This window comes from Salvelinus alpinus, chromosome 29 (assembly GCF_045679555.1).
Source record: "Salvelinus alpinus chromosome 29, SLU_Salpinus.1, whole genome shotgun sequence".
NCBI classification, from domain to species: domain Eukaryota; kingdom Metazoa; phylum Chordata; class Actinopteri; order Salmoniformes; family Salmonidae; genus Salvelinus; species Salvelinus alpinus.
In genome coordinates this window covers 36,615,312-36,643,076 of record NC_092114.1, presented here as the reverse complement: position 1 = coordinate 36,643,076, position 27,765 = coordinate 36,615,312, and the positions used below count along the sequence as shown (strand labels likewise).

Sequence of the window (27,765 nt, the reverse complement as noted above, 5' to 3'; positions counted from 1 at the left end):
AAATTAACACAATAACATGACAATAACGAGGCTATATACAGGGGGTACCGGTACCGAGTCAGTGTGCGGGGGTACATGTTAGAGGTAATATGTACATGTAGGTAGGGGTGAAGTGACTATGCATAGATAATAAACAGCGAGTAGCAGCAGTGTACAAAACAAATGGAGGGGGGTCAATGTAATAGTAGTCCGGTGGCCATTTGATTAGTTGTTCAGCAGTCTTATGGCTTGGGGGTAGAAGCTGTTAAGGAGCCTTTTGGTCCTAGACTTGGCGCTCTGGTACCGCTTGTCGTGCGGTAGCAGAGAAAAGGCTATGACTTAGGTGACTGGAGTCTCTGACAATTTTATGGGCTTTCCTCTGACACCGCCTATTATATAGGTCCTGGATTGCAGGAAGCTTGGCCACAGTGATGTACTGGGCCGTACGCACTACCCTCCGTAGCGCCTTACTGTACGGTCAGATGCCGAGCAGTTGTCATACCAGGCAGTGATGCAACCGGTAAGGATGCTCTCGATGGTGTAGCTGTTGAACTTTTTGAGGATCTGGGGACATATGCCAAATCTTTTCAGTCTCCTGGGGGGGAAAAGGTTTTGTTGTGCCCTCTTCACAACTGTCTTGGTGTGTTTGGACCATGATAGACCGTTGATGATGTGGACACCAAGGAACTTGAAACTCTCGACCCGCTCCACTACAGCCCCGTTGATGTTAATGGGGGCCTGTTCGACCCGCCTTTTTCTGTAGTCCATGATCAGCTCCTTTGTCTTACTCACATTGAGGGAGAGGTTGTTGTCCTGGCACCACACTGCCAGTTCTCTGACCTCCTTCCTATAGGCTGTCTCATCGTTGTCGGTGATCAGGCCTACCACTGTTGTGTCGTCAGCAAACTTAATGATGGTGTTGGAGTCGTGTTTGGCCACGCAGTCGTGGGTGAACAGGGAGTACAGGAGGGGACTAAGTACACATCCCTGAAGGGCCCCAGGGTTGAGGATCAGCGTGGCAGATGTGTTGTTGCCAACACTTACCACCTGGGGGTGGCCTGTTAGGAAGTCCAGGATCCAGTTGCAGAGGGAGTTGTTTAGTCCCAGGGTCCTTAGCTTAGTGATGAGCTTCGTGGGCACTATGGTGTTGAACGCTGAGCTGTAGTCAACTAATCATGAGGCTCATTTGAATTTCCTGACGCAACAGGACAATTCTCAGTGGCAAAATAGTAATCAAGTTAAGATCCGACATCTGTAGGGGTTAAAAATAAAAGTACATCAACTTATCAATTAATTTTTTCCAAGTTGGTTACTATGCTGTGAAAAAGTTGTATTTCACTAGTCCAAAAAAAAGTTATAGGACAGATGCTCCTTTTCTGTGTCCTGCCCTAGCCCTATCCCTATCCCCATTGGCCAATACCACTGCTTTGTTCTCATTCGCAAATTCTTGGTAGGGTTGCTGTCTCTGGTTGGTTGGTGAGGGGCAATTATCGGTAACTTCCTGGTAGCGAAGGGTGATATGATTGGATCTCACTACCAGACATTTCCAAGGGAGAATCTCATTTGAGTTTCCTTGATTCCTTAAATCCTATATTTTCGCCTCTTTAACAAAACCCATTGGATGAGAAGGTCAGAGGTCCCGCCCCTCTGACCTTCTCATCCAATGAGTTTTGTTAAAGAGGCGAGAAGAGAGCATGCGAGGAATCAAGAAAATTCTCCCTTAAACTCACCGTTGTCAGGGGGGTCCTCAAGGCTGGTTGTTGCGTCTTGCTCAGCAACCGCACCCGACTTGAGCTCGAGACAGGAGTGTGCTGAAGGAAGCGCAATAGCGAGAGCATCCTTGAGAAGCCACTGAATCACAACAATAATTTCGGACTGAGGAAAATACGACGGTTAAACTTCGTCGCCTCCTCGCCCGGCTGATATAGCCTACTGACCAAAAGAAAAAGCGCAGGGACAATATCATTCATGGAAATAAATTAGAAGCCTGCGAGTTTAATTTGTTGTTATTTTTTATTTTTGGGGGACAACAGCCTTTTGAACCACAAAATGGCTGAGATAACCAATTTAAGACCAGCATATGGTAAGACATATTATTAAATGTTTTTCCTCATGATAAATAACATGCCAGACAGCTGTTTTAGGCTAACCGAAAAAAATGAGTGTTTCTCAGGTGCTCAGATTCTAAGTGGTGTCTCGTTGGCCTAACAAGGCTGGCCAGGGGCTACATTCGTTGTTTAGTCTCGTTGTTTTGTACTATATTCAATTCATTTCATGTTTGAAATTAAATAGCACACGTCGATTTAACATTTAATACGACACGAGTGACGTGTTGCCTACATTGTTGAGTCCCCCTTGTGAGTCTTATCTCCTACAGTGGATGTTATTCTGATAATTAAATACAGTAGCTTTAAACCAATAGCAGGAAGACATCAAAAAGCACCCTAGAATATGGGAAGCCTCTTTAAACTATGTGGATTTAGGGTGCATGTATTTTTTTAATCAACAATGTTCAGAGGGGAGAACACAGACCTATCAAGGCCTCAACAGTGTCAACGATTCTAATCATTTTAAAACTGAGCATAGGCCTGGTGTCTATGTTTAATTTGTTGGGATTACAAATAGGCCTATAAATGAAAATGTATGGTCATGCGTGCGTTAGTTTCCGGCAGTAGCCACTATTGCGTCGTCATATTTTGTATTGTAGGAGGAATGTTGGCAGGGGATATGGACTGAATGAAAATGTGCCTTTTGACATTTATATATAAACAAATATATATTGACTTCTGGTTAATGTCGTGCGCGGTACAGGTTTATTGTTAAGGGTGAGACCCGTTTGGACGGCACTTCTCCATCCTTCTCGAATGGCTTTTGACTGTGTGTGTGGGTTAGAGAGGATGATGACGTTCAATCTATTCTTGAGGCTTGGCATCAACTGTGCACGACTGCCCGCTCTTCTATTATTTTAAAGAACATCTATCCGAATTGCTGAACTGGGCCCTTTGTCCATAGCGTAACAGAACATTTGGGCAGGGTGGATGGTGGTCTCTCACGTCTGCCCAAAAACCTCACTCGCTGGGCAATCAATTTGCGTGCTCATTGTAATCTAGTTAAGTCACCATGGGATGGTGGGAAGCATTGATGGATGTTTTGCCAATAGCCTAGTGCACCATGCTCCCGTGTCAGAGTTAACGCATAAACGATGGGGCTTAACTCTGGGCAGAATATGTCATTATTTAGAGAATGAGTGGACAAAGATTTCAAAACTAGCTACACCCAGTCACATGCATATATTTAGCTTACTGTATAAATATATGGTTTACACCTGCAATTACTCAACAATCGATTACACAACAACCAGTGCAGACAACTAACAGGACAGGATGAGACATCACATTGACAAAATCAGTAAGAAACATTCAAACTCTCCTCCTCTTTTCCAAACCGAATAGTCTTTGAAAATAAATGACCTCCTGTAGAGATTGTTTTGTGTGTGCAGTGAAGGGTAGAGGTGCTAATGTTGTTTGTTTGTGTCTGGAGTGTTGGAGCAGCTCCTCAGTGAGAGTGCGTGGGGTCTAATTACACCAACAAAAGGACTCTCTGTTATATCTTCTCTTCATTATCAATTTATCTGCATTGTTAAATTCATATTAGCATAATTCCTCTCCTTAACAGATAGCTACACACACACACACACACACAGTACCAGTCAAAAGTTTGGACACACCTACTCATTCAAGTTTTTTTCTATATTTTTACTATTTTCTACATTGTAGAATAATAGTGAAGAAATCAAAACTATGAAATAACACATATGGAATCATGTATTAACCAAAAAAGTGTAAAACAAATCAAAATATATTTTATATTTCAGATTATTTAAAGTAGCCAGCCTTTGTGTTGATGACAGCTTTGTACACTCTTGGTACTCTCTCAACCAGCTTCACCTGGAATGCTTTTCCAACGGCAGTCTTGAAGGAGTTCCCACATATACTGAGCACTTGTTGGCTGCTTTTCCTTCACTCTGCGGGCTAACTCATCCCAAACCATCTCAATTGGATTGAGGTCGGGTGATTGTGGAGGCCAGGTCATCTGATGCAGCACTCCATCACTCTCCTTCTTGGTCAAATAGCTCTTACACAGCCTGGAGGTGTGTTGGGTCATTGCCGTGTTGAATAAAAATTATAGTCCCACTAAGCGAAAACCAGATGGGATGGCATATCACTGCAGAAGGCTGTGGTAGCCATGCTGGTTAAGTGTGCCTTGAATTCTAAATAAATCACTGGCAGTGTCACCAGCAAAGCACCCCCACACCGTCGCACCTCTTCCTCCATGCTTCACGATGGGAACCACACATGCGGAGATCATCCATCCGTTCACCTACTCTGCGTCTTACAAAGACACGGCGGTTGGAACCAAAAATATCAATTTGGACTCATCAGACCAAAGGACAGATTTCCACCAGGGTAATGTCCATTGCTTGTATTTATTGGCCCAAGCAAGTCTCTTCTTCTTATTGGTTTCCTTTAGTAGTGGTTTCTTTGCAGCAATTCGACCATGAAGGCCTGATTCACGCAGTCTCCTCTGAACATTTGATGTTGAGATGTGTCTGTTACTTGAACTCTTTGAGGTGCAATCTGAGGTGCAGTTAATTGCCGGTTTCTGAGGCTGGTAACTCTAATGAACTTATCCTCTGCAGTAGAGGTAACTATGGGTCTTCCTTTCCTGTGGCGGTCCTCGTGAGAGCCAGTTTCATCATAGCGCTTGATGGTTTTTTCAACTGCACGGATTGACTGACCTTCTTGTCTTAAAGTAATGATGGGCTGTCATTTCTCTTTGCTTGTTTGTGCTGTTCTTGCCATAATATGGACTTGGTATTTTACCAAATAGGTCTATCTTCTGTATACCACCCCTACCTTGTCACAACACAACTGATTGGCTCAAATGCATTAAGAAGGAAATAAATTCCACAAAATGATCTTTTAATAAGGCACACATGATAATTAAAATGCATTCCAGGTGACTACCTCATTAAGCTGGTTGAGAGAATGCCAAGAGTGTGCAAAGCTGTCATCAAAGCAAAGGGTGGCTACTTTGAAGAATCTCAAATTCTTATTGGTGTACTTATTTGGCATTACATTTTTTAAATTTAACCATTATTTAACTAGGCAAGTCAGTTAAGAACAAATTCTTATTTACAATGACGGCCTACCCCGGCCAAACTCTCCCCTTACACGGACGATGCTGGGCCAATTGTGCCCTATAGGACTCCCGATCACGGCCGGTTGTGATATAGCCCGAGATTGAACCAGGGTCTCTAGTGACGCCTCTGGCACTGAGATGCAGTGCCTTACATGCTGACCAAACCAGATGCGTGCATGCGCCATCGTGTGCATGTTGATTTTGTAACCCCACACCAGACACGATCATGACATGCAGGTTGAAATATCAAAACAAACTCTAAACCAATTCTATTAATTTGGGGACTGGTCGAACGAACAGCATTAAACATTTATGGCAATTTAGCTAGCTCGCTTGGTTTTGTCCTGGGATATAAACATTGGGTTGTTATTTTACCTGAAATTCACAAGGTCCTCTACACCGACAATTAACCCACAGATAAAACGGTAAACCGAATTCCTTTCTCTTGTCATCTCCTCCTTCCTCAGGCTTCTTTTTCTTTTTTGGACTTTATATGGCGGTTAGCAACCAACTTTACGGTGCATTACTACAACCGACTGGAGTGTAGACGTCAGTTCATCTTTCAATCACCCACGTGGATATATGCTCCTAAACACCAATGAGGAGATGGCACATGCTCTTAAAAACCAATAAGGAGATGGGAGAGGACGGACTTGCAGCGCATTGAGCGTCACAAATAGAACCAATTTCTATTGTGGCGCCTGCCCACGCAGACTTAGCGAGCGAGCAGTGTGGGTGCAATGATTGACTAGCACGTATGTGTAAAGTTGCGAGCGGTGTGGTCAGCATGTTAGACCGCTGCGCCACTCGGGAGCACAGTTCCCTTATGTTATTGCCTTTCTTTGTCTCTTCGGGGGTACATGTCTTACTGAGGCAGACTAGCCTGGATGAAGGGGTGAGCTGACAGTGACACACAGTCCTACCCTACCCTCCTCACCTCTCTTCCTCTCCCTCCCTCCATCTCTCTCTGTACCTTCTCTCTGCAGTGTGTCCGGCCTAGCCGGAACAGCGCTTGTGATTTAATGCCATAGTGACAAGCCCCTTTCTCACCCAGTGGTGAAATACAGCACAATCCACCTCGGGACAAGATGTCTGTCTGTATTACTCATGTTCACCGAGATTTCAAGATGAAGAAACACACACGAGAAAGCTAACGTTGTGTGAAAGGTGGTTTAGATAGTCTTTTAGCTTAGTCCTGTGAAGCTGAGCAGCAGTGATTTACCTCGGCGTGTTGATGGCAGTAGGGGAGATGGATGTTTACAGATGTTTCGTCTTTGTTAATGTCTTACTGTGTGACATATGTTGTACATGTAAGAGGGAAAATAGATTGCTTACAAGAACATTTATATGAGTGTTTGGGTTATTTGAAAAATTCTTGAGACACATGACTCTGTAGCGGAGGTACTTCAGAATGTAATGTTTCCATGCACCTTGACGTCACCTTTCAGGAAGTCAGCGGTCACTCCTGAACGGGATGGTTTACCACTTAAAGGGTAGGAAACATGAGTTTTTACTCACCAATGTAACAACACAGTGTGGTCAAAGACTTAGTAACTTAGTTGTAGTCACGACCTGGTTACCTATAAGTACAAACATAGTAACGTTTTTGGGTTATTACTAGAGTTGCAAAATTCGGGGAACTTTCAATAAATTCCCTGGTTTTCCCGAAATCCCGGTTGGAGATTTCTAGAAGAATCAGGAGAGAATAAGCAGAAAATCCCGGAATCCCCCAACCACGATTTCTGGAAAACAAGGGAATTTATTGAAAGTTCCAGGAATTTAGCAACCCTAGTTGTTACATATTTATTGACTTATTTCCGGATAACTTCTAAAGTACCCTGAACGTCATATGGAGGATCTACTTTTGTGCTAGCTAGCTCAAGCTGGCTAACGTTAGCCACACCTCATGCTAGTCAGTCTTTGTGGCTGTGTTATCTAGTGGGAACCCTTTAGCACGGCAGGCTCTGGTGCTTTATTTCTGTGGGCTCAACGAAAGCGAAAATCATACCTGCTTGCACTAATGGTGTAGTACCTCGTCTGTTCTCCTTTTTGTTTTGTCAACTTTTGGCATGTTCTCTGTTAAGTAGACTACGGGAGTTTTGTATTTTTTCCCACCTCAGAATCCAGATAGCACGCAAGCACTAAGCTATCTATTTTGCAGGTAGCCTAGCGGTTAAGAGCGTTTAAGAGCACTTAACCCTAATTGCTTCTGTAAGTCGCTCTGGATAAGAGCGTCCGCTAAATGACAAAAATTTTAAAATGGCTGACTGATTCAGTGCTAAGGTAACTTTAGCAGGCTGGTAAAGCTAATATTAGCAGGCTAGTTGGCTAGCAACCTTGCAAGTTGATTTGTGACAATGCATTCATAAAGTAAACTCAGCAAAAAAATAAATGTCCTCTCACTTTCAACTGCGTTTATTTTCAGCAAACTAAACATGTGTAAATATTTGTATGAACATAACAAGATTCAACAACTGAGACATGAACTGAATAAATTCCACAGACATGTGACTAACAGAAATTGAATAATGTGTCCCTGAACAAAGGGGGGGTCAAAATCAAAAGTAACAGTCAGTATCTGGTGTGGCCACCAGCTGCATTAAGTACTGCAGTGCATCTCCTCCTCATGGACTGCACCAGATTTGCCAGTTCTTGCTGTGAGATGTTCCCCCACTCTTCCACCAAGGCACCTGCAAGTTCCCAGACATTTCTGTGGGGAATGGCCCTAGCCCTCACCCTCCGATCCAACAGGTCCCAGATGTGCTCAATGGGATTGAGATCCGGGCTCTTCGCTGGCCATGGCAGAACACTGACATTCCTGTCTTACAGGAAATCACACACAGAACGAGCAGTATGGCTGGTGGCATTGTCATGCTGGAGGGTTATATCAGGATGAGCCAGCAGGAAGGGTACCACATGAGGGAGGAGGATGTCTTCCCTGTAACGCACAGCATTGAGATTGCCTGCAATGACAACAAGCTCAGTCCGATGATGCTGTGACACACCGCCCCAGACCATGACGGACCCTCCACCTCCAAATGGATCCCGCTCCAGAGTACAGGCCTCTGGTGAGACAAAACCGCGACTCGTCAGTGAAGAGCACTTTTTGCCAGTCCTGTCTGGTCCAGCGACGGTGGGTTTGTGCCCATAGGCGACATTGTTGCCGGTGATGTCTGGTGAGGACCTGCCTTACAACAGGCCTACAAGCCCTCAGTCCAGCCTCTCTCAGCCTCTTGCGGACAGTCTGAGCACTGATGGATGGATTGTGCGTTCCTGGTGTAACTCGGGCAGTTGTTGTTGCCATCCTGTACCTGTCCCGCAGGTGTGATGTTCGGATGTACCGATCCTGTGCAGGTGTTGTTACATGTGGTCTGCACGTCCTGTCTCCCTGTAGCGCTGTCTTAGGCGTCTCACAGTACGGACATTGCAATTTATTGCCCTGACCACATCTGCAGTCCTTATGCCTCTTTGCAGCATGCCTAAGGCACGTTCAAACAGATGAGCAGGGACCCTGGGCATCTTTCTTTTGGTGTTTTTCAGAGTCAGTAGAAAGGCCTTTTTAGTCTCCTAAGTTTTCATAACTGTGACCTTAATTGCCTACTGTCTGTAAGCTGTTAGTGTCTTAATGACCGTTCCACAGGTGCATGTTCAATAATTGTTTATGGTTCATTGAACAAGCAGGGGAATAGTGTTTAAACCCTTTGCTATCAATATCTGTGAAGTTATTTGGATTTTTACGAATTATCTCTGAAAGACAGGGTCCTGAAAAAGGGATGTTTCTTTTTCTGCTGAGTTTATTTGCTTGTAAGTTGGCTGAAAATGTATTTGAAACCAGTAGTCATGAGTGCAAATGATTTGGATTAATTTGAAGTTATACATTTGAGGTTATTTCTGTTTAAGTTTACATTATAGGGAATAGGCTGGTTTACCGGGTTCTCCATATTACATTGCACCCCTTAATAAAAACGTTTTCCGACATGACTTCAACATTCTTCGGAATTCTGATCGGTAATACAGTATGTAATAACTCCAACAAGTGAAAAGTGAGTTGTAACTTTTGCATTGGGGCTCTTGATGCGTATACTAATTCAAACCCATATGTTACATGTGGTTATGTTTATGCTACGTATCCTTTAATTTAGGGGTTAGAATGAGTGAATTCAGAGTATAGACTGCTGGTTACATTTACTACTCTTCTGGTAATCTAGGCCCAGACGTCACACACATCCTTAATAATACACTCCTCATTTCCTCCTCTCTTCTGTAACTCCCCAACGCTCCTCTCTCCATCATACCCTCATCCTCCTCTTTCTGCCTTACCGTATTCCTCCACAGTCCCACACTTCCCCGCTCGCCTCCTCGCGTATGAATCAGACAATAGAATCATTGCTCGTGATTAACAATTTACTGCAGTCTATTAATAATGGACGCCTCTTGCGTATGCACAGACACGTGTACACACACTTGTTCTTTCACGCATTGTGTTCCTTTTGAAATCCTGGATTTCGCCTTCAGTATTGCTATCGAGATATGAACTCACTCAAGGTTTAATTTAATTTAGACCTTGACCTTTTTGGTCTCTCTCTCCTACTCTGTGTCTGTCTCTCAGCGGATGTCTCTAGGCAACGAGAGCTTCTCAGCTGTGCTTTAAAGACTCTCCAAAAAATGCCCCACTGGGGTCACAATGATCAATGGAGTAGGGGGGGGTGGTCGAGTCTTTGTCTGGAGGGGGAGTGAGTGGGTGTGGGCAGCTACTGTAGACACTATGGAGATACAGTGAGTGGATGAGAGGAAGAGAGAGATGAAGAAATCGAGGGTGGGAAAAGGTAAAACATTGCCTCGGGGGGGAAAAGGAGAAAGAGAAAAGGAAAGCAGAACTAGATGCCAGTAACTGATTTTAATGACGATAACAAAATGACTAAATGGTTTAGCCGTGAGGTATGCCCTGCGGTACGCAGACAAGTGTCTGCTGTTCTGAATTCCCAAGGAAGTGGAAGTGATGGAAGTGACTGTCACTCTTCAGAAATGTCCCAAAAAGTCTGTTTGTCTGGCACGCTTGCTCTCGACTCTCCGTCTGGGCCCGAGCTATGGATCCTTTGTCTCACTGGTTGTCTCTTCGTTGGCAGCCAACGTCACCACTCATTCATACCGCATTTCCTGACTCTCTCTTTCATTCACCATTTCTTCTCCCCTTTCTCTCCTGCCCATTTCCCTCTCTCTTCCTGTTACCTTTGAATTCTACCCCGATTCTCTTTGTAACCTTCATTTCATGGCCATATTAGTTTTTCTGTCTGGCTTGTCAAGCTGTTAAAATCCTCCTGTCTGTCACACAGCTGGACAAGTGCCTGCTAACCCTGACCCAATTTTTGCCTCCAGCACTGTTGCTAAGCCCCTCCAGCTGACTTCACTGCTGGATATGAATATTGGCCGCTAACACGAAAGCTAAATCCCTGCACATGCAGTTTACTGGTGGCCCGGGGTGTGGCTGGCTGCAACTTCAAGCATCTGGGGTCATCCAGTCCAGTTCTAGCCTGGTCAAACCAGACTGAATGCTGCACTCACTGTTTCCAATGGTAAGAGCTGTGTTCAGTCTGGTTTTACCAGGCTACTAATTTCAGCCAAGGTGCATGAAGGCTAATGAAGGCTGCTATGCTGAAACCTGTTGGTTTTTGATAGTAAAGGAAGAGGACTTAAAATGGTACTATCATTTTCTTCCAAAAGAAAATCTCTTGCAGAATTATTGTAGTTGATAGCTGGGGCCTCTGTCATCTTTGCTCTATAACAGAGTTAGGTAACCTTAAGCAAATGTGACTATGCGTAGTTATTCCTGACCACTGAGGTTGATTTTGGGCCTCAGTCACAGATTTTATCCAAAGAAGGTGGCTTTGCAGATTGCAGTTGTGAATCTGAATCATTAGGATGTCCATTGGTGGGTGTGGCTTCTGGTTTCAGTTTTAGGCCTATACCGCCGCCTTTTACATGACACAGGGGTCGTGTTCAGTAGGGAGAAAACGTCCTGAAACATTTTGAAACTGGGAGATGCTGCCAGAACTTCAAATCAAATCAAATCTTGCCCAACATGAACAACTTGCCCAACATGAACACAGATTTTTGTTTTCCGTGTGTCCTATTGAACACAACTCTGGTGGGCAGAATCTCTTCAGTTGGCAGACATCCCCATATGACACGCATAAATCTGAGCTGCACTTCACTTGAATTTCCAAGTTTGTTGATACCATTGTTAGGAAGACACATCATGTTGAATGAGACATTGACATTCATCTGTATTCATCAGTATCTGTATTCATTCATAGACTCAAGGAGAGGTCAGTGAGATATAGAGGCTGACTTGACTCCATACAGAAGTCAGAATGGCGCTTACCATATAAAATGATTGCCCTTACTGTAAACAAGTGAACAGTCACAAACAACTATTACAAACACTGTAATATAGTCCCTTTAAACCTATTAGTGAGCAAATTGGTCCGTTTACACAAAAAAACTAAATTAACTTCCATGACAACGGCATGCATAATTCAGGGCTTTTATTTATTTAGTTTATGCATTTGCATCAGTGGCTTTTTGTGAATGCAGCATGTGAGTGTTTTTTTGTTGTAAGCGCATGAACATTCACTGTGTTAAGTGTTTATAGTGTAGTTCACCTACCAATTTTCCTTGCTGCTGAGTTGTTTTACATAGAACTCGCAGGAGAAAAGGAGAAATAATGAGGCTCTTGAGGCCTCATTATAGCTGTGATCAGTGCAGCCGTACAGCAGTGTCTGTCAACCGCACACAAGCACGCAATGCACACGCAATCCACACATTCATGATCTCTACAGTCTGGACAATGATTGGCTAAATCAGGTGTGTTATTGCAGGACTGGAGTGATAGCCTGCAGAGTCAGTAGTGCTGGAGATCCCTGCTCTATAGAATGCTCTGATGGTTTGTATGCAGAACCTTACATACGCCCCGGGTCCCTGTCCCACCCCTAATGGAGCAAGACAGCATGATGCGTGCTGAATACTACACTCTTCACACCCCTGACCACACACACACAAGCTTTCTCAGAGGCTTCCATCCCTCACCACATTACCGTACATGACAGTAACAGGTGTCCATTAACTGGAAAACACTCTCACACTGTATACCAGGCTCCGTGTTTCTTAGTGTGTGTGTGTGTGTGTGTGTGTGTGCCAGTGTGTGAGTAAACACCCCTCCCACCCCAACTCTCTCGGTGGCTTCTGGAGTCTGATTATGTGTGGAGACGGTGGAACACACATCCTGTTCTCATCCGCTCCGGGGTGAACTCGGAATTCCAAACAGCTCCGACCGACCAGCTCGACGGGAGAGGGGCCCCCGCTGTTGCCAGGGCCACCCATATGAGAGAGAGAAAGAGGGAGAGGACAGTGAAGGAAAGACAGAATATTATTGGGGAAAATGGCTTAATTTGAATAAAATGGTTTAAATTGAAGGAGAGGGCGAAGGAAACCCAAGTTTTCATGGTAGTAAACATACATACGAAAGTAACATTACAGACATAGTTTAAACATTAGCAACAAGACAGAGAACCCACTGCTTTACTCAAAGATAGACATTGTGCCTCTGTCAATCAGTCCCTGAGAAAATGTGACCAGCAACACCAAACCTTAATCTACCTACACCATCAGCAGATGGCTGACAGCACTTACTTGGGCATAAGAGTACCCATATGTGCAGGCTAAATTGCTTTTAAAAGTTTAGGCCAATGATAGTTCTAAGCAAGTCTGTCAAAAAATATTATAGGCTTGTTTTTTTTAAACTTTTGACATTTCAGCCTTTACTGAAGTTCAGTTCTAACAAGGTAGAGCTGTCACAGGTTAGTATTTGGACTCATTACAACACTAACTATGGTTTGAGTGTGTGTGTGTGTGGCCACAGGGCTGGTGAAGAGGCTATCTCCCTGAGGTTACTCAGAGAACGAGTCAGTACTAAAGAGACTGTAAGTAAGCCTTGTCCAAGCCAGAACGACACAAATTATTGTCGCATTCTAATAGATAACTTACAAAGTGGGGTTTTGAATGAAATCAAATCTAATTTTATGAGTCACATGCGCCGAATACAACAGGTGTAGACCTTACAGTGAAATGCTTACTTACGAGCCCCTAACCAACACTACAGTATAAAAATAAAATACAAATAAGAATAAGAAATAAAAGTAACAAGTAATTAAAGAGCAGCAGTAAAATAACAATAGCGAGACTATATACAGGGGTTGAGGACTATATACAGTTGAGGTAATATGTACATGTAGGTAGAGTTATTAAAGTGACTCTGCATAGATAATAACAGTAGCAGTGGTTTAAGAGGGGGGGCATTGAAAATAGTCTGGGTGGCAATTTGATTAGATGTTCAGGAGTCTTATGACTTGGGGGTAGAAGCTGTTTAGAAGCCTCTTGGACCTAGACATGGTGCTCCGGTACCACTTGCCGTGCGGTAGCAGAGAGAACATCTGAGGACCCATGCCAAATATTTTCAGTCTCCTGAGGGGGAATAGGTTTTGTCGTGCCCTCTTCACGACTGTCTTGGTGTGCTTGGACCATGTTAGTTTGTTGGTGATGTGGACACCAAGGAACTTGAAGCTCTCAACCTGCTACACTACAGCCCCATCGATGAGAATGGGGACGTGCCCTGTCCTCTTTTTCCTGTAGTCCACAAGCATCTTTTTTGTCTTGATCACGTTGAGGGAGAGGTTGTTGTCCTGGCACCACACGGCCAGGTCTCTGACCTCCTCCCTATCGGCTGTCTCATCGTTGTCGGTGATTGTGTCATCGGCAAACTTAATGATGGTGTTGGAGTCGTGTCTGGCCGTGCAGTCATGAGTGAACAGGGAGTACAGGAGGGGACTGAGCACGCACCCCTGACGGGCCCCTATGTTGGGGATCAGCGTGGCGGATGTGTTGTCTCCTACCCTTACCACCTGGGGGCGACCTGTCAGGAAGTCCTGGATCCAGTTGTAGAGGGAGGTGTTTAGTCCCAGGGTCCTTAGCTTATTGATGAGCTTTGAAGGCACTATGGTGTTGACCGCTGAGCTGTAGTCAATTAATAGCAATTCTCAAATAGGTGTTCCTTTTGTCCAGGTGGGAAAGGGCAGTGTGGAGTGCAATAGAGATTGCATCATCTGTGGATCTGTTAGGGCGGTATGCAAATTGTAGTGGGTCTAGGGTTTCTGGAATAATGGTGTTGATGTGAGCCTTGACCAGCCTTTCAAAGCACTTCATGGCTAAAGACGTGAGTGCTACGGGTCGGTAGTCAAGTCATTTAGGTAGGTTACCTTAGTGTTCTTGGACCAGGGACTATGGTGGTCTGCTTAAAACATGTTGGTATTACAGACTCAGACAGGGAGAGGTTTGAAAATGTCAGTGAAGACACTTGCCAGTTGGTCAGCGCATGCTGGTGAGAGTGTGATCACACAGTCTTCCAGAACAGCTGGTGCTCTCATGCATGTTTCAGTTTTATTTGCCTCGAAGCGAGCATAGAAGTAGTTTAGCTCGTCTGGTAGACTCGTGTCACTGGGCAGCACTCGGCTGTGCATCCCTTTGTAGTCTGTAATAGTTTGTAAGCCCTGCCACATCCGATGAGCGTCAGAGCCGGTGTAGTATGATTCGATCTTAGTACTGTATTGACGTTTTGCCTGTTTGATGGTTCGTCGGAGGGCATAGTGGGATTTCATTCACGTCGGGCTCGTCGGACTCGTTAAAGGAAAAAAAGGATTCTGCCGGTCCGTGGTGAGATCTTAGCTCAGAAGTTATTTTCAGTCATAAGAGATGGTAGCAGCAACATTATGTACAAAAATCAGTAAAAAAATAAGTTACAAACAACGCAAAGAAACGAACGAAAAAACACAATTGGTTCGGAATACGTAAAACGTCAGCCTTGTTCTCCGGTGCCATCTTGTCGCCATAGATGTTGTGACCAATACAGTCGTGTTTCGTATCATCAAAATGGCTGTCAAGACAACAGGGTTGAGTTGAGGTACCTATTTCTACTACAATTAGTTTTTTCATGTTTGTTGCTTACATAGCCACAAACATCCATATTGAACATGATTGGACAGTCAAACAGTAAAGAATACTCTGCACTCTACCTCATATAGTTCAACATACTCTTTTCTCCTTGCAATTATTTTCTTTTTATTAGACTACACCAACAAACAAATCAGCACAACAATATAATGCAGCAATTTTCCCAACAGAGGTAAGAGCAAGCCGAGTGCAGAATTACTTTTATATCAAATTATACTGAACATGACCATAGTAATGGAAGACTTTATTCAGATTTGTTCCTATAGTAATACCCTGTAGTGACATGCTACACAGTGAAGCATTCCCTGACTGGTTTCTCTCGCTCCTCAAAATATAAAGTGTTCAATCACACGTTTGTTGCTCTTATCTCTCCATCTCTTAAAATGATGTTTTCCAAAAAGGTCTCCCTCTCTCTCTGTCTTTGACGAACCTCACTTCCTCCTCACGTTCATAGCCACACCTCAAACCTAGGTAGCACTTTATTTGGCACCACTATTCAAGGTAAATACCAGTTAAATGTGTACTGTCAAATAAAGTGCCAGCCAAGGCTTAGATCCAGGCTGGTGTCAGTCAGCTGTCAGTCACTTGTTAAACTGGGTCACTCTCAGTCCAAACTGAGGTCAGTGGAGTTGTGTGTTTTCCAAAATGCGCCTGGTAAACATGGTGTAAAACATATTATAAGTCGTTGCAGTAGGATTACAGCAACTTCAACTTCCTCATCTGACTGTATGTGGCAAGGCCCCAAGAAACATGAACAAGGACAAACTGAAGTACTTTGATCCTACCACATTTATCAATTCCATCCATTTAACAAGGTTTGTTTGTGTTTTGAACCTGTTTTTCCTGCTTTTTAGCACATCTTTTGACAGCCTTTCATGTTCTTACTTTAGGCAGAGAGTGATGCTTTTTGATGGTATCCTACCTTGTGTTTCATATCTCACGTGTTCTTCATTTGTTTGTTTTAGGCAGCTTTTAAAAAGTTCAGATCTTCCTGTTTTAATAAGACTTTCAACCCATCAGTGTTGAAGAAACAGGGTCTATAACGACGGAAAGGAAATGATAAGATCATGAACATGAATAACCTTTCTCTGTTCTCTCCCTGTCCCTCTTTCTCTTCCGCCCCCTTCTCAGACGTGTCCCCGGTGCTGGCGGGCTTCCTGGGCGCAGGGGTCCTGGTGGTCTCAGTCACGGTGGCCGTCTTCCTCTGGACCTGCTGCCAGCGTCGCTACCGCCAGATGACGGGCAGCTACAAGCTCCAATCAGGACCCTGCGACCAGGCCGTGGATCCGCCCTACAAGTTCATCCACATGCTCAAGGGAATCAGCATCTACCCGGAGACACTTAGTAACAAGAAGATAGTCCGTGTGAGTCGACGCCCTGGCTCCTCGCGAAATGGCGGCGGATCCGGCGTCGAGTGGGGTCGTAATGGTGAGCGAGGAAGAGGGGGAGGAGGAAGGGTGATGCTAGTAGACGTCGACCCAGAAACGGGCCTGCTCAACAGCTCCACCAACCTGCAGATGAGCCACCTACTGCCCCCTGCTGGACAGCCTAGGTTAGAGCAGGCACTGCCCATCCGCTCCGACTACTGCTGCCTGGAGAGCAGCTCCAGGGGTAACAGCAGTAGCAGTAGCTGTGACGCCAGCAAGATAGCCTCGCCCTTTACCCCGTGCCAGGGGGAGGGAAACACCATGCCGCCCGCTGCCCTAGGTACCCTCAGCCTGGTCGTGGACTACAACTTCCCCAAGAAGGCGCTGGTGGTGACCATTGTTGGCGCCCAGGGTCTGCCCGCCGTGGACGAGCAGGCGGGTAGCTCGGACCCCTACGTGAAGATGACCATACTGCCAGAAAAGAAGCATCGGGTCAAGGTGAGTCTGGTTCCTCTGGAGGTTTCTTCCTACCTACAGGGTTGTTCCTTTCCACTGTTTTCTTTGATTTGCTTTGTTGAGGGTTTAGGTATTTGGGGTTGTGGTCCCAATTAGGCTAATACTGTTATTATTGAATTATTATTATTACATATTTAGATCAAAATAAGATGACGCCATATTTTTTCTTTATGGTGCAAACATGAGGCAAGAAAAGTTTGAAGACCCCTGCATTATCCCTGTTATTTTTTTATTGTAAAAGATAGTGTTAGTGTTACTGTAACTGTTTAAGTGCTACTGTCACAATAGCAACCAGACTGAAATAAAAGCGATTGCTCTGCAGACCCGCGTTCTGAGGAAGACCCTGGAGCCAGTGTTTGACGAGACGTTTACGTTCTACGGCGTGGCCTACAGCGCACTGCCTGACCTCACGCTGCACTTCCTGGTGCTTAGCTTTGACCGCTTTGCCCGTGATGATGTCATCGGGGAGGCGGCGGTACCCCTGGCAGGGGTGGACCCCAGCACGGGACGAGTCCACATCACCCAACAGATCAGCAAGAGACACATCCAGGTGAGGGATAGGGAGGGGGCGGGGGGGAGGAATGGATGGAGGGAAGAGAGAAGGCATTACCTTGATTTATTACCTTTATTTAGGTAGGTTATTAAGAACACATTCCTTCTCTTTTACAATAATGGCCTGACAATAGACCCATCCTGGTTAGAGAAGGGAATGAGGAATTGAGAAAAGGAGTGTGAGAGAGAGGGGAAACTGGATGATGGAGGGGGATTTTTATTTTAATTAAAAATACATTTCAGAGGAATAAAGGTGAGGGATGGAGGATAGATGATGAAATATACTCTAGAATGAAGGACAGATGAAGAGAGGGGAAAGAGGATGAAAGGGAGGGAGGGAAGGGGTGTGGTAAAAGATAGCAATTCATAGAGAGATGAGTAGACAGAATTTGAGGATAGAGGGAGGAGTTGGAAAGGTGAGGATGGAGAAAGGGGGAATGGGAGGAAGGAGAGAGAGGAGGTTAGGATGGATAGGTGGAGCAGTTACGGGGCTTTTATGGCCAGCAACACTAGAGGTGAAGGGGGAGGGATAAGGAGAGCGAGGGGAGAGAGAGAAAGAAAGATGGAGAGAGAAGAGACTGACTAATCATAACTGGCTTCTAGCACAGGGTTGGCAGAAGGGTGATAAATAAATGTCTACAGATTGAAATTTGAAATGGTATAAATAATATAATAATCAATCCTGGCTTGTTTGCTTTTTGGCTATTGCATATGTATTATTGCAAACAACCAATCTTTCTCTCATTTAATCATTGTCACACACGCATGCATTCCCAAACACTCCACACACATGCAGCTGAAACATATCTGGGAGGCTGGTCTGTTTGTGTGTGTGTGTATTGATTGGAGGCCCATTAGGCCCATAAAAGTGGAGAGAGACTGGTGTTATCTCTGACTGTAGGAAGACATCCATCATAGTCAGCACCGGAAACAAAAGCCTCTTCCCCACATCATTACACATGATCCATATAAGGCAGAGGGAGGGAGGGAGAGGGGGGGGGGGGGGGTAAGAGAGCAGAGTGAGGGTGGGATAGAGGGAGAGCAGAAAGACAGAAGAGAGGAGGGGGGGCGGACAGACACAGGAAGGGAGGGGTGTGAGAGAGAAGAGAGTGGTGGTATAGAAAGAGGAGAGAGAGGGAAATGGAGAGAGAGGGTGATGGAAAGAGAAATAGAGGGGGGAGGCTACTCCAATTGACAAGAAAGGGCCCCACCCATAACACACACACAGAGAGAAGGAGGGAGAGACCGAGAGAGAGAGGCCTGCACTATATGAGAAAGACCTCCGCCCAACACAATCTGCACTGAAAAAAAGATAAATATAAAGAAACCTGCACTGAATGCATACTGCACACAGCCAGACTCACACACACAGAGAGAGAGAGACCCTGTACAAAGTCTGCACTGATTAGACCATATGGCTGTTAGGACAGACCGTAAATAAGCTACACACCATTACGTTCCCACAGAGACATTAAAACATATTGATATCATCTCTAGAACTCATGCAGTACACACAGCTACTCTTCGAAGACAGCAGACACGCACATGCACTCACATAGTCATGCACACACGCGTGTAAACACATTACAGGCATAAGTATCATTCCCAGTGCCACTGTAAGCCTGTCAAGCGAGACAGTACATATATGTATACACATGCATAATATCTTCCTCCATTATTTGTACTATTTTCTACATTGTACAACAATAGTGAATCAATCAAAACTATGAAATAACACATAGGAAATCATGTAGTAACCAAAAAAGCATTAAACAAAATATATTTTATATTTGAGATTCTTCAAAGTAGCCACCCTTTGCCTTGATGACAGCTTTGTACACTCTTGGCATCTCTCAACTAGCTTAATGAGGTTTTCACCTGGAATGCATTTCAGTTAATAGGTGTGCCTTGTTAAAACTACATTTGTGGAATTTCTTTCCTTACTGCGTTTGAGTCAATTAGATGTGTTGTGACAAGGTTGGGGTGGTATACAGCAGATAGCCCTATTTAGTAAAAGACCAAGTCCATATTATGGCAAGAACAGCTCAAATAAGCAAATAAGCATTACTTTAAGACACGAAGGTCAGTCAATCCAGAAAATGGCACGAACTTTGAACGTTTCTTCAAGTGCAGCCGCAAAAACCATCAAGCATTATGATGAAACTGGCTCTCATGAAGACCGCCACAGGAAAGGAAGAACCAGAGTTACCTCTGCTGCAGAGGATAAGTTCATTAGAGTTACCAGCCTCAGATATTCGGCCCAAATAAATGGTTCAGAGTTCAAGTAACAGACACATCAACATCAACTGTTCAGAGGAGACTGCGTGAATCAGGCCTTCATGGTCAAATTGCTGCAAAGAAACCACTACTAAAGGACACCAATAAGAAGAAGAGACTTGCTTGGGCCAAGAAACACGAGCAATGGACATTAGAACGGTGGAAATCTGTCCTTTGGTCTGATGAGTCCAAATTTTATATTTTTGGTTCCAACCGCCGTGTTTTTGTGAGACGCAGAATAGGTGAACGGATGATCTCCGCATGTGTGGTTCCCACTGTGAAGCATGGAGGAGGAGGTGTGATGGTGTGGGGGTGCTATGTGGGTGACACAGTCTGTGATTTATTTAAAATTCAAGGCACACTTAACCAGCATGGCTACCACAACATTCTGCAGCGATACGACATCCCATCTGGTTTGCACTTAGTCCCACTATCATTTGTTTTTCAACATGGCAATGACCCAACACACCTCCAGGCTGTGTAAGGGCTATTTGACCAAGAAGGAGAGTGATGGAGTGCTGCATCAGATGACCTGGCCTCGACAATCACCTGACCTCAACCCAATAGAGATGGTTTGTGATGAGTTGGACCGCAGAGCAAAGGAAAAGCAACCGGCTCAGCATGTGGGAACAAGAAAAGCATTCCAAAAGCATTCCAAAAGAAAAGCATTCCAGGTGAAGCTGGTTGAGAGAATGCCAAGAGTGTGCAAAGCTGTCATCAAGGCAAAAGGTGGCTATTTTAAATAATCTCAAATATAAAACACATTTTTTGGTTACTGCATGATTCTGTTTTATTTCATAGTTTTCACTATTATTCTACAATGTTGAAAATAGTAAAAATAAAGAAACCCTTGAATGAGTAGGTGTGTCCAAAATTTTGACTGGTACTGTACACATTTCATCTCCATGCAGTCACACTATTTCACACCCCTCTCCCTCATGTGGAGGTTTATAAGTGCATACTTCCACCATCTCCTCTCCCTTTGTCCCTCTATTTCCCTTTTTTCCCTCTGTCTCGTCTTCCTTTCTCTTCCTCTTTGTTCTCTACCCCCTCATCTCTCGCTCTCCTCCTTATCTCTTATCTAAATTGAATTCCCTCCTATTTTAGTGCAACCTTAAGGGGTTTAGAGACAGGATGGAATCGATCTTCCAGAGAGAGGGAGAGAAGGAACAAGACATAAATAGGAGAGGGAGAGAGATTAGTTTGAGTAAATGAAAAAGAGGAGACCTAGGTATCTGCTGATGGAGTGAAAGAGGAGAAAGAGAGCAATAGCACTGACTAGATGAAGAGAAAAAAAGTGATTACACGAGATTGATGGATGATCCGGTAGTAGGGGATGAATGAGAGAGAGGGGGTTTTTTGGACGGAGAGAACGTGAGATGGCACTGTGTGTGGGGGGGGGGGGGGGGGGGGGACCATAAGTCCAGAGGAGACGTCCATTAAACTTTTATCTGTGGGGGAACTTAAGTGGAGGGGAAAGCTTAAATGATTGAATTGGGGGGCAGTAAAGACGTCACACTCATTACGACAGAAGTAGCTCACACACTTAGCAGTGGTTCATAATAGCTATTATCCGTTTAGAACATAACATTTATATTTTGAGCATGGCCATTGTGATTCTCCATCATTCTACAGTAGCGCTTAAACGCTTCAAAACTCCCATTCAGCACAAGCCGCCCAAAATGTCACATTGGTTTATATGGCGGCATTAGCTCCTAGCGCTGTTATGACTGTGCTTTGCAGCAAGAACCATCCATGAAGAAAAAAAACTGCACCATTTACTTGTACTTTAGATTAAAATGTCAGGGAACTAAACGATGCCAAACATGATGGGTAATTTCTGCATCTCACACTGCAGTGAGTCTTTGGCATGTTCATTTATGTATTCAAAAAGGTCCTTTTAAGTATGAAATGCACCATTTACTACATGAGTACTTTAGAATATAGTCAAAAAGATTAAAATGTTAGGGAACTGAGCTATTGTACACTACAAATGGTTGTGTACAGACCAGTAGTTTCAGACTATTTTTATGTGTTTTTTTGTAGAGCAGAGCTCCCCTGCCACTAGTGGTGATTCTAAATGAAGTGTGGCATTAAGTCCTGCTCACTAATGAAAAAGCTACCGATACACTGTATTGGAGACAATTAGGAGGCTATCTATGTCCGTCATACTTTGTATGCAGATGGTAGCAGATTTACGAGCACACGCACGCACACACATTACACACAGACACACGTCTCGGCCTCGGTAATTCTCTATTTCTCCGTTCTAAGTTCAAGCTCAGCCTTGGGCCGCCTCCCACAGCACGTTGCCATGGTGACACCTAGACGTAGTATAGGAATTCACGCTCTGAGAAAGAGAGCGAGACATATGAAAGCAGTTAAAAAGAGTGGGACGGAAAGCCTATTCCCCCTCAGGAAACTAAAAAGATTTGGCATGGGTCCTGAGATCCTCAAAAGCTTCTACAGCTGCAACATCGAGAGCATCCTGATTGGTTGCATCACTGCCTGGTACGGCAATTGCTCGGCCTCTGACCACAAGGCACTACAGAGGGTAGTGCGTACGGCCCAGTACATCACTGGGGCTAAGCTGCCTGCCATCCACGACCTCTACACCAGGTGGTGTCAGAGGAAGGCCCTAAAAGTTGTCAAAGACCCCAGCCACCCCAGTCATAGACTGTTCTCTCAACTACCGCATGGCAAGCGGTACCGGAGTGCAAAGTCTAGGACAAAAAGGCTTCTCAACAGTTTTTACCCCCAAGCCATAAGACTCCTGAACAGGTAATCAAATGGCTACCCGGATAATTTGCATTGTCCCCACCCCTCTTTTTACGCTGCTGCTACTCTCTGTTTATCATATATGCATATATATATATGCACTTTAACTATACATTCATGTACATCCTATCTCAATTGGGCCGACCGACCAGTGCTCCCGCACATTGGCTAACCGGGCTATCTGCATTGTGTCACACCCACCACCCGCCAACCCCTCTTTTACGCTACTGCTACTCTCTGTTCATCATATAGGCATAGTCACTTTAACCATATCTACATGTACATACTACCTCACTCAACCTGACTAACCGGTGTCTGTATGTAGCCTCGCTAATTTTATAGCCTCGCTACTGTATATAGCCTGTCTTTTTATTGTTGTTTAATTTCTTTACCTACCTATTGTTCACCTAATACCTTTTTTGCACTATTGGTTAGAGCCTGTAAGTAAGCATTTCACTGTAAGGTCTGTTGTATTTGGCGCACGTGACAAATAAACTTTGATTTGAAGGAAAGAAATTCCACAAATTAACTTTTAAGAAGGCAAACCTGTTAATTGAAATGCATTCCAGGTGACTACCTCATGAAGCTGTTTGAGAGAATGCCAAGTGTGTGCAAAGCTGTCATCAAGGCAAAGAAAGGGTGGCTACTTTGCAGAATCTCAAATATAACATATATTAGGATTTGTTTAACACTTTTTTGATTACTACATGATTCCATGTGTCATTTCAAATTTTTGATGTCTTCACATTTATTCTAGAATGTAAAAAAAAAAATTAAATAAAGAAAAACCCTTGAATGAGTAGGTGTGTTCAAACTTTTGGCTGGTACTGTATATTAGTTTGACTGTCATTATGTATGAATTGTGTGCATACCGGAAGTGTAGGTGGATGGGTGGGTTATGGAGGTTTGTCTGCCATATTCTTGTGCAAGGCAGGTTTTGTGTGTATGTGTCTACTTTATGGGTACTTTGTGTGTATATATGTGTGTAATGTACAGTGCCTTCAGAAAGTATTCACACCCCTTGCCTTTTTCCACATTTTGTGTTCCAGCCTGAATTTAAAATTGATTAAATTGAGATTGTGTCACTGATCTACACACATACCACATCACAGTGAAGTTGTGTTTTTAGAAATGTTTATAAATTAATAACAAATGAAATGTCCTGATTCAATAAGTATTTAACCCTTTTGTTATGGCAAATCTATATAGGTTCAGGAGTAAAAATGTGCTTAACAAGTCACATAATAAGTTGCATGGACTTACTCTGTGTGCAATAATGGTGTTCAACCTTTTTAAATGACTAACCCATCTCTGTACACATACAATTATCTGTAAGGTCAGTTACAGAGTTTAATGGCTGTGATGGGAGATAACTGAAGATTGGTCAACAACATTGAAGTTACTCCACAATACTAACATACAGTTGAAGTCGGAAGTTTACATACACCTTAGCCAAATACATTTAAACTCAGTTTTTCACAATTCCTGACATTTAATTCCTGACATAAAAATTCCCTGTCTTAGGTCAGTTAGTATCACCACTTTATTTTAAGAATGTGAAATGTCAGAATAATAGTAGAGAGAATGATTTATTTCAGCTTTTATTTATTTCATCACATTCCCAGTGGGTCAGAAGTTTACATACACTAAATTAGTATTTGGTAGCATTGCCTTTAAATTGTTTAACTTGGGTCAAACATTTCGGGTAGCCTTCCACAAGCTTCCCACAATAAATTGGGTGAATTTTGGCCCATTCCTCCTGACAGAGCTGGTGTAACTGAGTCAGGTTTGTAGGCCTCCTTGCTCACACACGCTTTTTCAGTTCTGACCACAAATGTTCTATGGGATTGAGGTCAGGGCTTTGTGATGGCCACTCCAATACCTTGACTTTGTTGTCCTTAAGCCATTTTACCACAACTTTGGAAGTATGCTTGGGGTCATCGTCCATTTGGAAGACCCATTTGCAACCAAGCTTCAACTTCCTGACTGATGTCTTGAGATGTTGCTGCAATATATCCACATAATTTTCCTACCTCATGATGCCATCTATTTTGTGAAGTGCACCAGTCCCTCCTGCAGAAAAGCACCCCCACAACATGATGCTGCTACCCCCGTGCTTCACGGTTGGGATGGTGTTCTTCGGGCTTGCAAGCCCCCCTTTTTCCTCCGAACATAACGATGGTCATTATGGCCAAACAGTTCTATTTTTGTTTCATCAGACCAGAGGACATTTCTCCAAAAAGTGTGATCTTTGTCCCCATGTGCAGTTGCAAACTGTAGTCTGGCTTTTTTTATGGCGGTTTTGGAGCAGTGGCTTCTTCCTTGCTGAGCGGCCTTTCAGGTTATGTCGATATAGGACTCATTTTACAGTGGATGTAGATACTTTTGTACCTGTTTCCTCCAGCATCTTCACAAGGTCCTTTGCTGTTATTCTGGGATTGATTTACACTTTTCGCACCAAAGTACGTTCATCTCTAGGAGACAGAACGCGTCTCCTTCCTGAGCGGTATGATGGCTGCGTGGTCCCATGGTGTTTATACTTGCGTACTATTGTTTGTACAGATGAACGCGGTACCTTCAGGCGTTTGGAAATTGCTCCCAAGGATGAGCCAGACTTGTGGAGGTCTCCAATTTATTTTCTGAGGTCTTGGCTGATTTCTTTTGATTTTCCCATGATGTCAAGCAAAGAGGCACTGAGTTTGAAGGTAGGCCTTGAAATACATCCACAAGTACACCTCCAATTGACTCAATTGATGTCAATTAGCCTATCAGAAGCTTCTAAATCCATGACATCATTTTCTGGAATTTTCCAAGCTGTTTAAAGACACAGTCAACTTAGTGTATGTAAACTTCTGACCCACTGGAATTGTGATTAAGTGAAATAATCTGTCTGTAAACAATTGTTGGAAAAATGACTTGTGTCATGCACAAAGTAGATGTCCTAACCGACTTGACAAAACTATAGTTTGTTAACAAGAAATTTGTGGAGTGGTTGAAAAACGAGTTTTAATGACTCCAACCTAAGTGTATGTAAACTTCTGACTTCAACTGTAAATGACAGAGTGAAAAGAAGGAAGCCTCTACAGAATAAAAATATTCCAAAACGTGCATCCTGTTTGCAATAAGGTACTAAAGTAATATTTTCAAGCATGTTGGTGGCTGCATCATGTTATGGGTATGCTTGTCATCGGCAAGGACTAGGGAGTTTTTTTTAGGGTAAAAATAAACAGAAGCACTGTGCTATGCACAGGCAAAATCATAGAGGAAAACTTGGTTCAGTCTGCTTTCCAACAGATACTGGGAGACAAAAATCACCTTTCAGCAGTACAATTACCTAAAACACAAAGTGGATTTGCTTACCAAGATGTCATTGAATGTTCCTGAGTGTTCTTAAGTTTTGACTTTAATTGGCTTAAATCTATGGCAAGACTTGAAAATGGCTGTCTAGCAAAAATCAAGAACCAACTTGACGGCTCAGAAAAATATTCTCTCAAACCTATTCGCTTGAAGATTTTTTTTAAAGATTGGGCAAATATTGTACAATCCAAGTGTGCAAAGCTCTTAGAGACTTACCAATAAAGACTCACAGCTGTAATCACTGCCGTAGGTGATTCTAACATGTATTGACTCAGGGGGTTGAATACTTATCTAATTGATATATTAGTGTTTTATTTTCAATTATTTGTCAAAATGTTTTTTGAATTTTTCTTCCACTTTGACATTAAGAGTATTTTGTGTAAATAGTTGATATGGAAATTAAATCCATTCTGATCCCTCTTTGTAACACTGCAAAATGTGGAAAAGGTCAAGGGGTGTGAATACTTTCTGATGGCACTGTATGTGTCTGTGTGTGTTCTAACTGTGTTCTCCACGCTGTGTGTGTGCATCTACATTCTAACCCTGTGCTCTCTCTGCAGTGTGTGAGCCGTGGGGAGCTGCTGGTGTCTCTGTCCTACCAGCCTGTCACTCACAGGCTCAATGTGGTGGTGCTGAAGGCCAAACACCTGCCCAAGATGGACATCACTGGCCTATCAGGCAGTAAGTACTACGCACACACAAACACACAAACAAACAAACAAACACACACACACACACACACACATCTCACCCACTTTCCCCTCTATCCATCCCTCACAGACCCCTATGTGAAGGTGAACGTGTTCTACGGCTGCAAGCGCATTGCCAAGAAGAAGACGCACGTGAAGAAGTGCACCCTCAACCCCGTTTTTAACGAGTCATTCATCTACGACGTGCCCGCCGAGCTACTGGCCGACGTCTCCGTGGAGTTCCTGGTGGTCGACTTCGACCGTACCACCAAGAACGAGGTGGTGGGCCGCCTGGTGCTGGGCGGCCAGAGCCTCATGCACACTGGGGTCACCCACTGGAGAGAGGTCTGCGACAACCCCCGCCGGCAGATTGCCAAGTGGCACAACCTGGGCGAGTATTAGGACGGCTCAGAAAAATACCCGAAAATGTTCAAAAATCGTGCAATTTCTCAGAGTGGATATTCTGTCGAAAAATCCCCACCGCCACTACTATTTCAAACCTATTCTCTTAGAAAATTAAAGAATGAAATATACCCTTCCCGCCTGAAGTAAAGAGACCCAACCAGACCACCGGAACCCCACCCAGCATGGACATGTATGGTTGGACCACTCACTTCTATGAAAAATTCCCGCAACCACGGTGGCTGAGAAAAATCTGACCAGACTTTCAGGAATCACTGACGACAAAAGACTTGATTGAAGATTTCAAAACCAAAATCTGAATAATAATAATATATATATATATATATAATAATATATATATATATATATATATATAAATATATACACACACATATATATATATGTATACACATATATATATATACAACAATAATACACATATACATATACATGTATACACACGCATTTGAATGTATACACAAATATATATCCTTCACATTCATTACTGTTAGCGAGATCCATGTGGTCCTACCGGTTGGGTGGGTGTGTGAAGGGGCTGTGGTTCATCCAATCAGAGTTCACAA

At 43.7% G+C, this 27,765-nt stretch overlaps 1 protein-coding gene across 1 annotated transcript; it reads left to right on the top strand.

The window, feature by feature from the left end:
• Window positions 1–1,670: 1,670 nt before the first annotated feature.
• On the top strand, window positions 1,671–27,551 carry LOC139558625 (synaptotagmin-11-like). Its single transcript, XM_071373871.1, has 5 exons — window positions 1,671–2,062; window positions 16,375–17,108; window positions 17,449–17,676; window positions 26,651–26,771; window positions 26,871–27,551. Exons 1-5 carry the CDS (start codon window positions 2,029–2,031, stop codon window positions 27,179–27,181), a joined length of 1,428 nt encoding a protein of 475 aa, XP_071229972.1. The 5' UTR covers window positions 1,671–2,028; the 3' UTR covers window positions 27,182–27,551.
• Window positions 27,552–27,765: the final 214 nt, after the last annotated feature.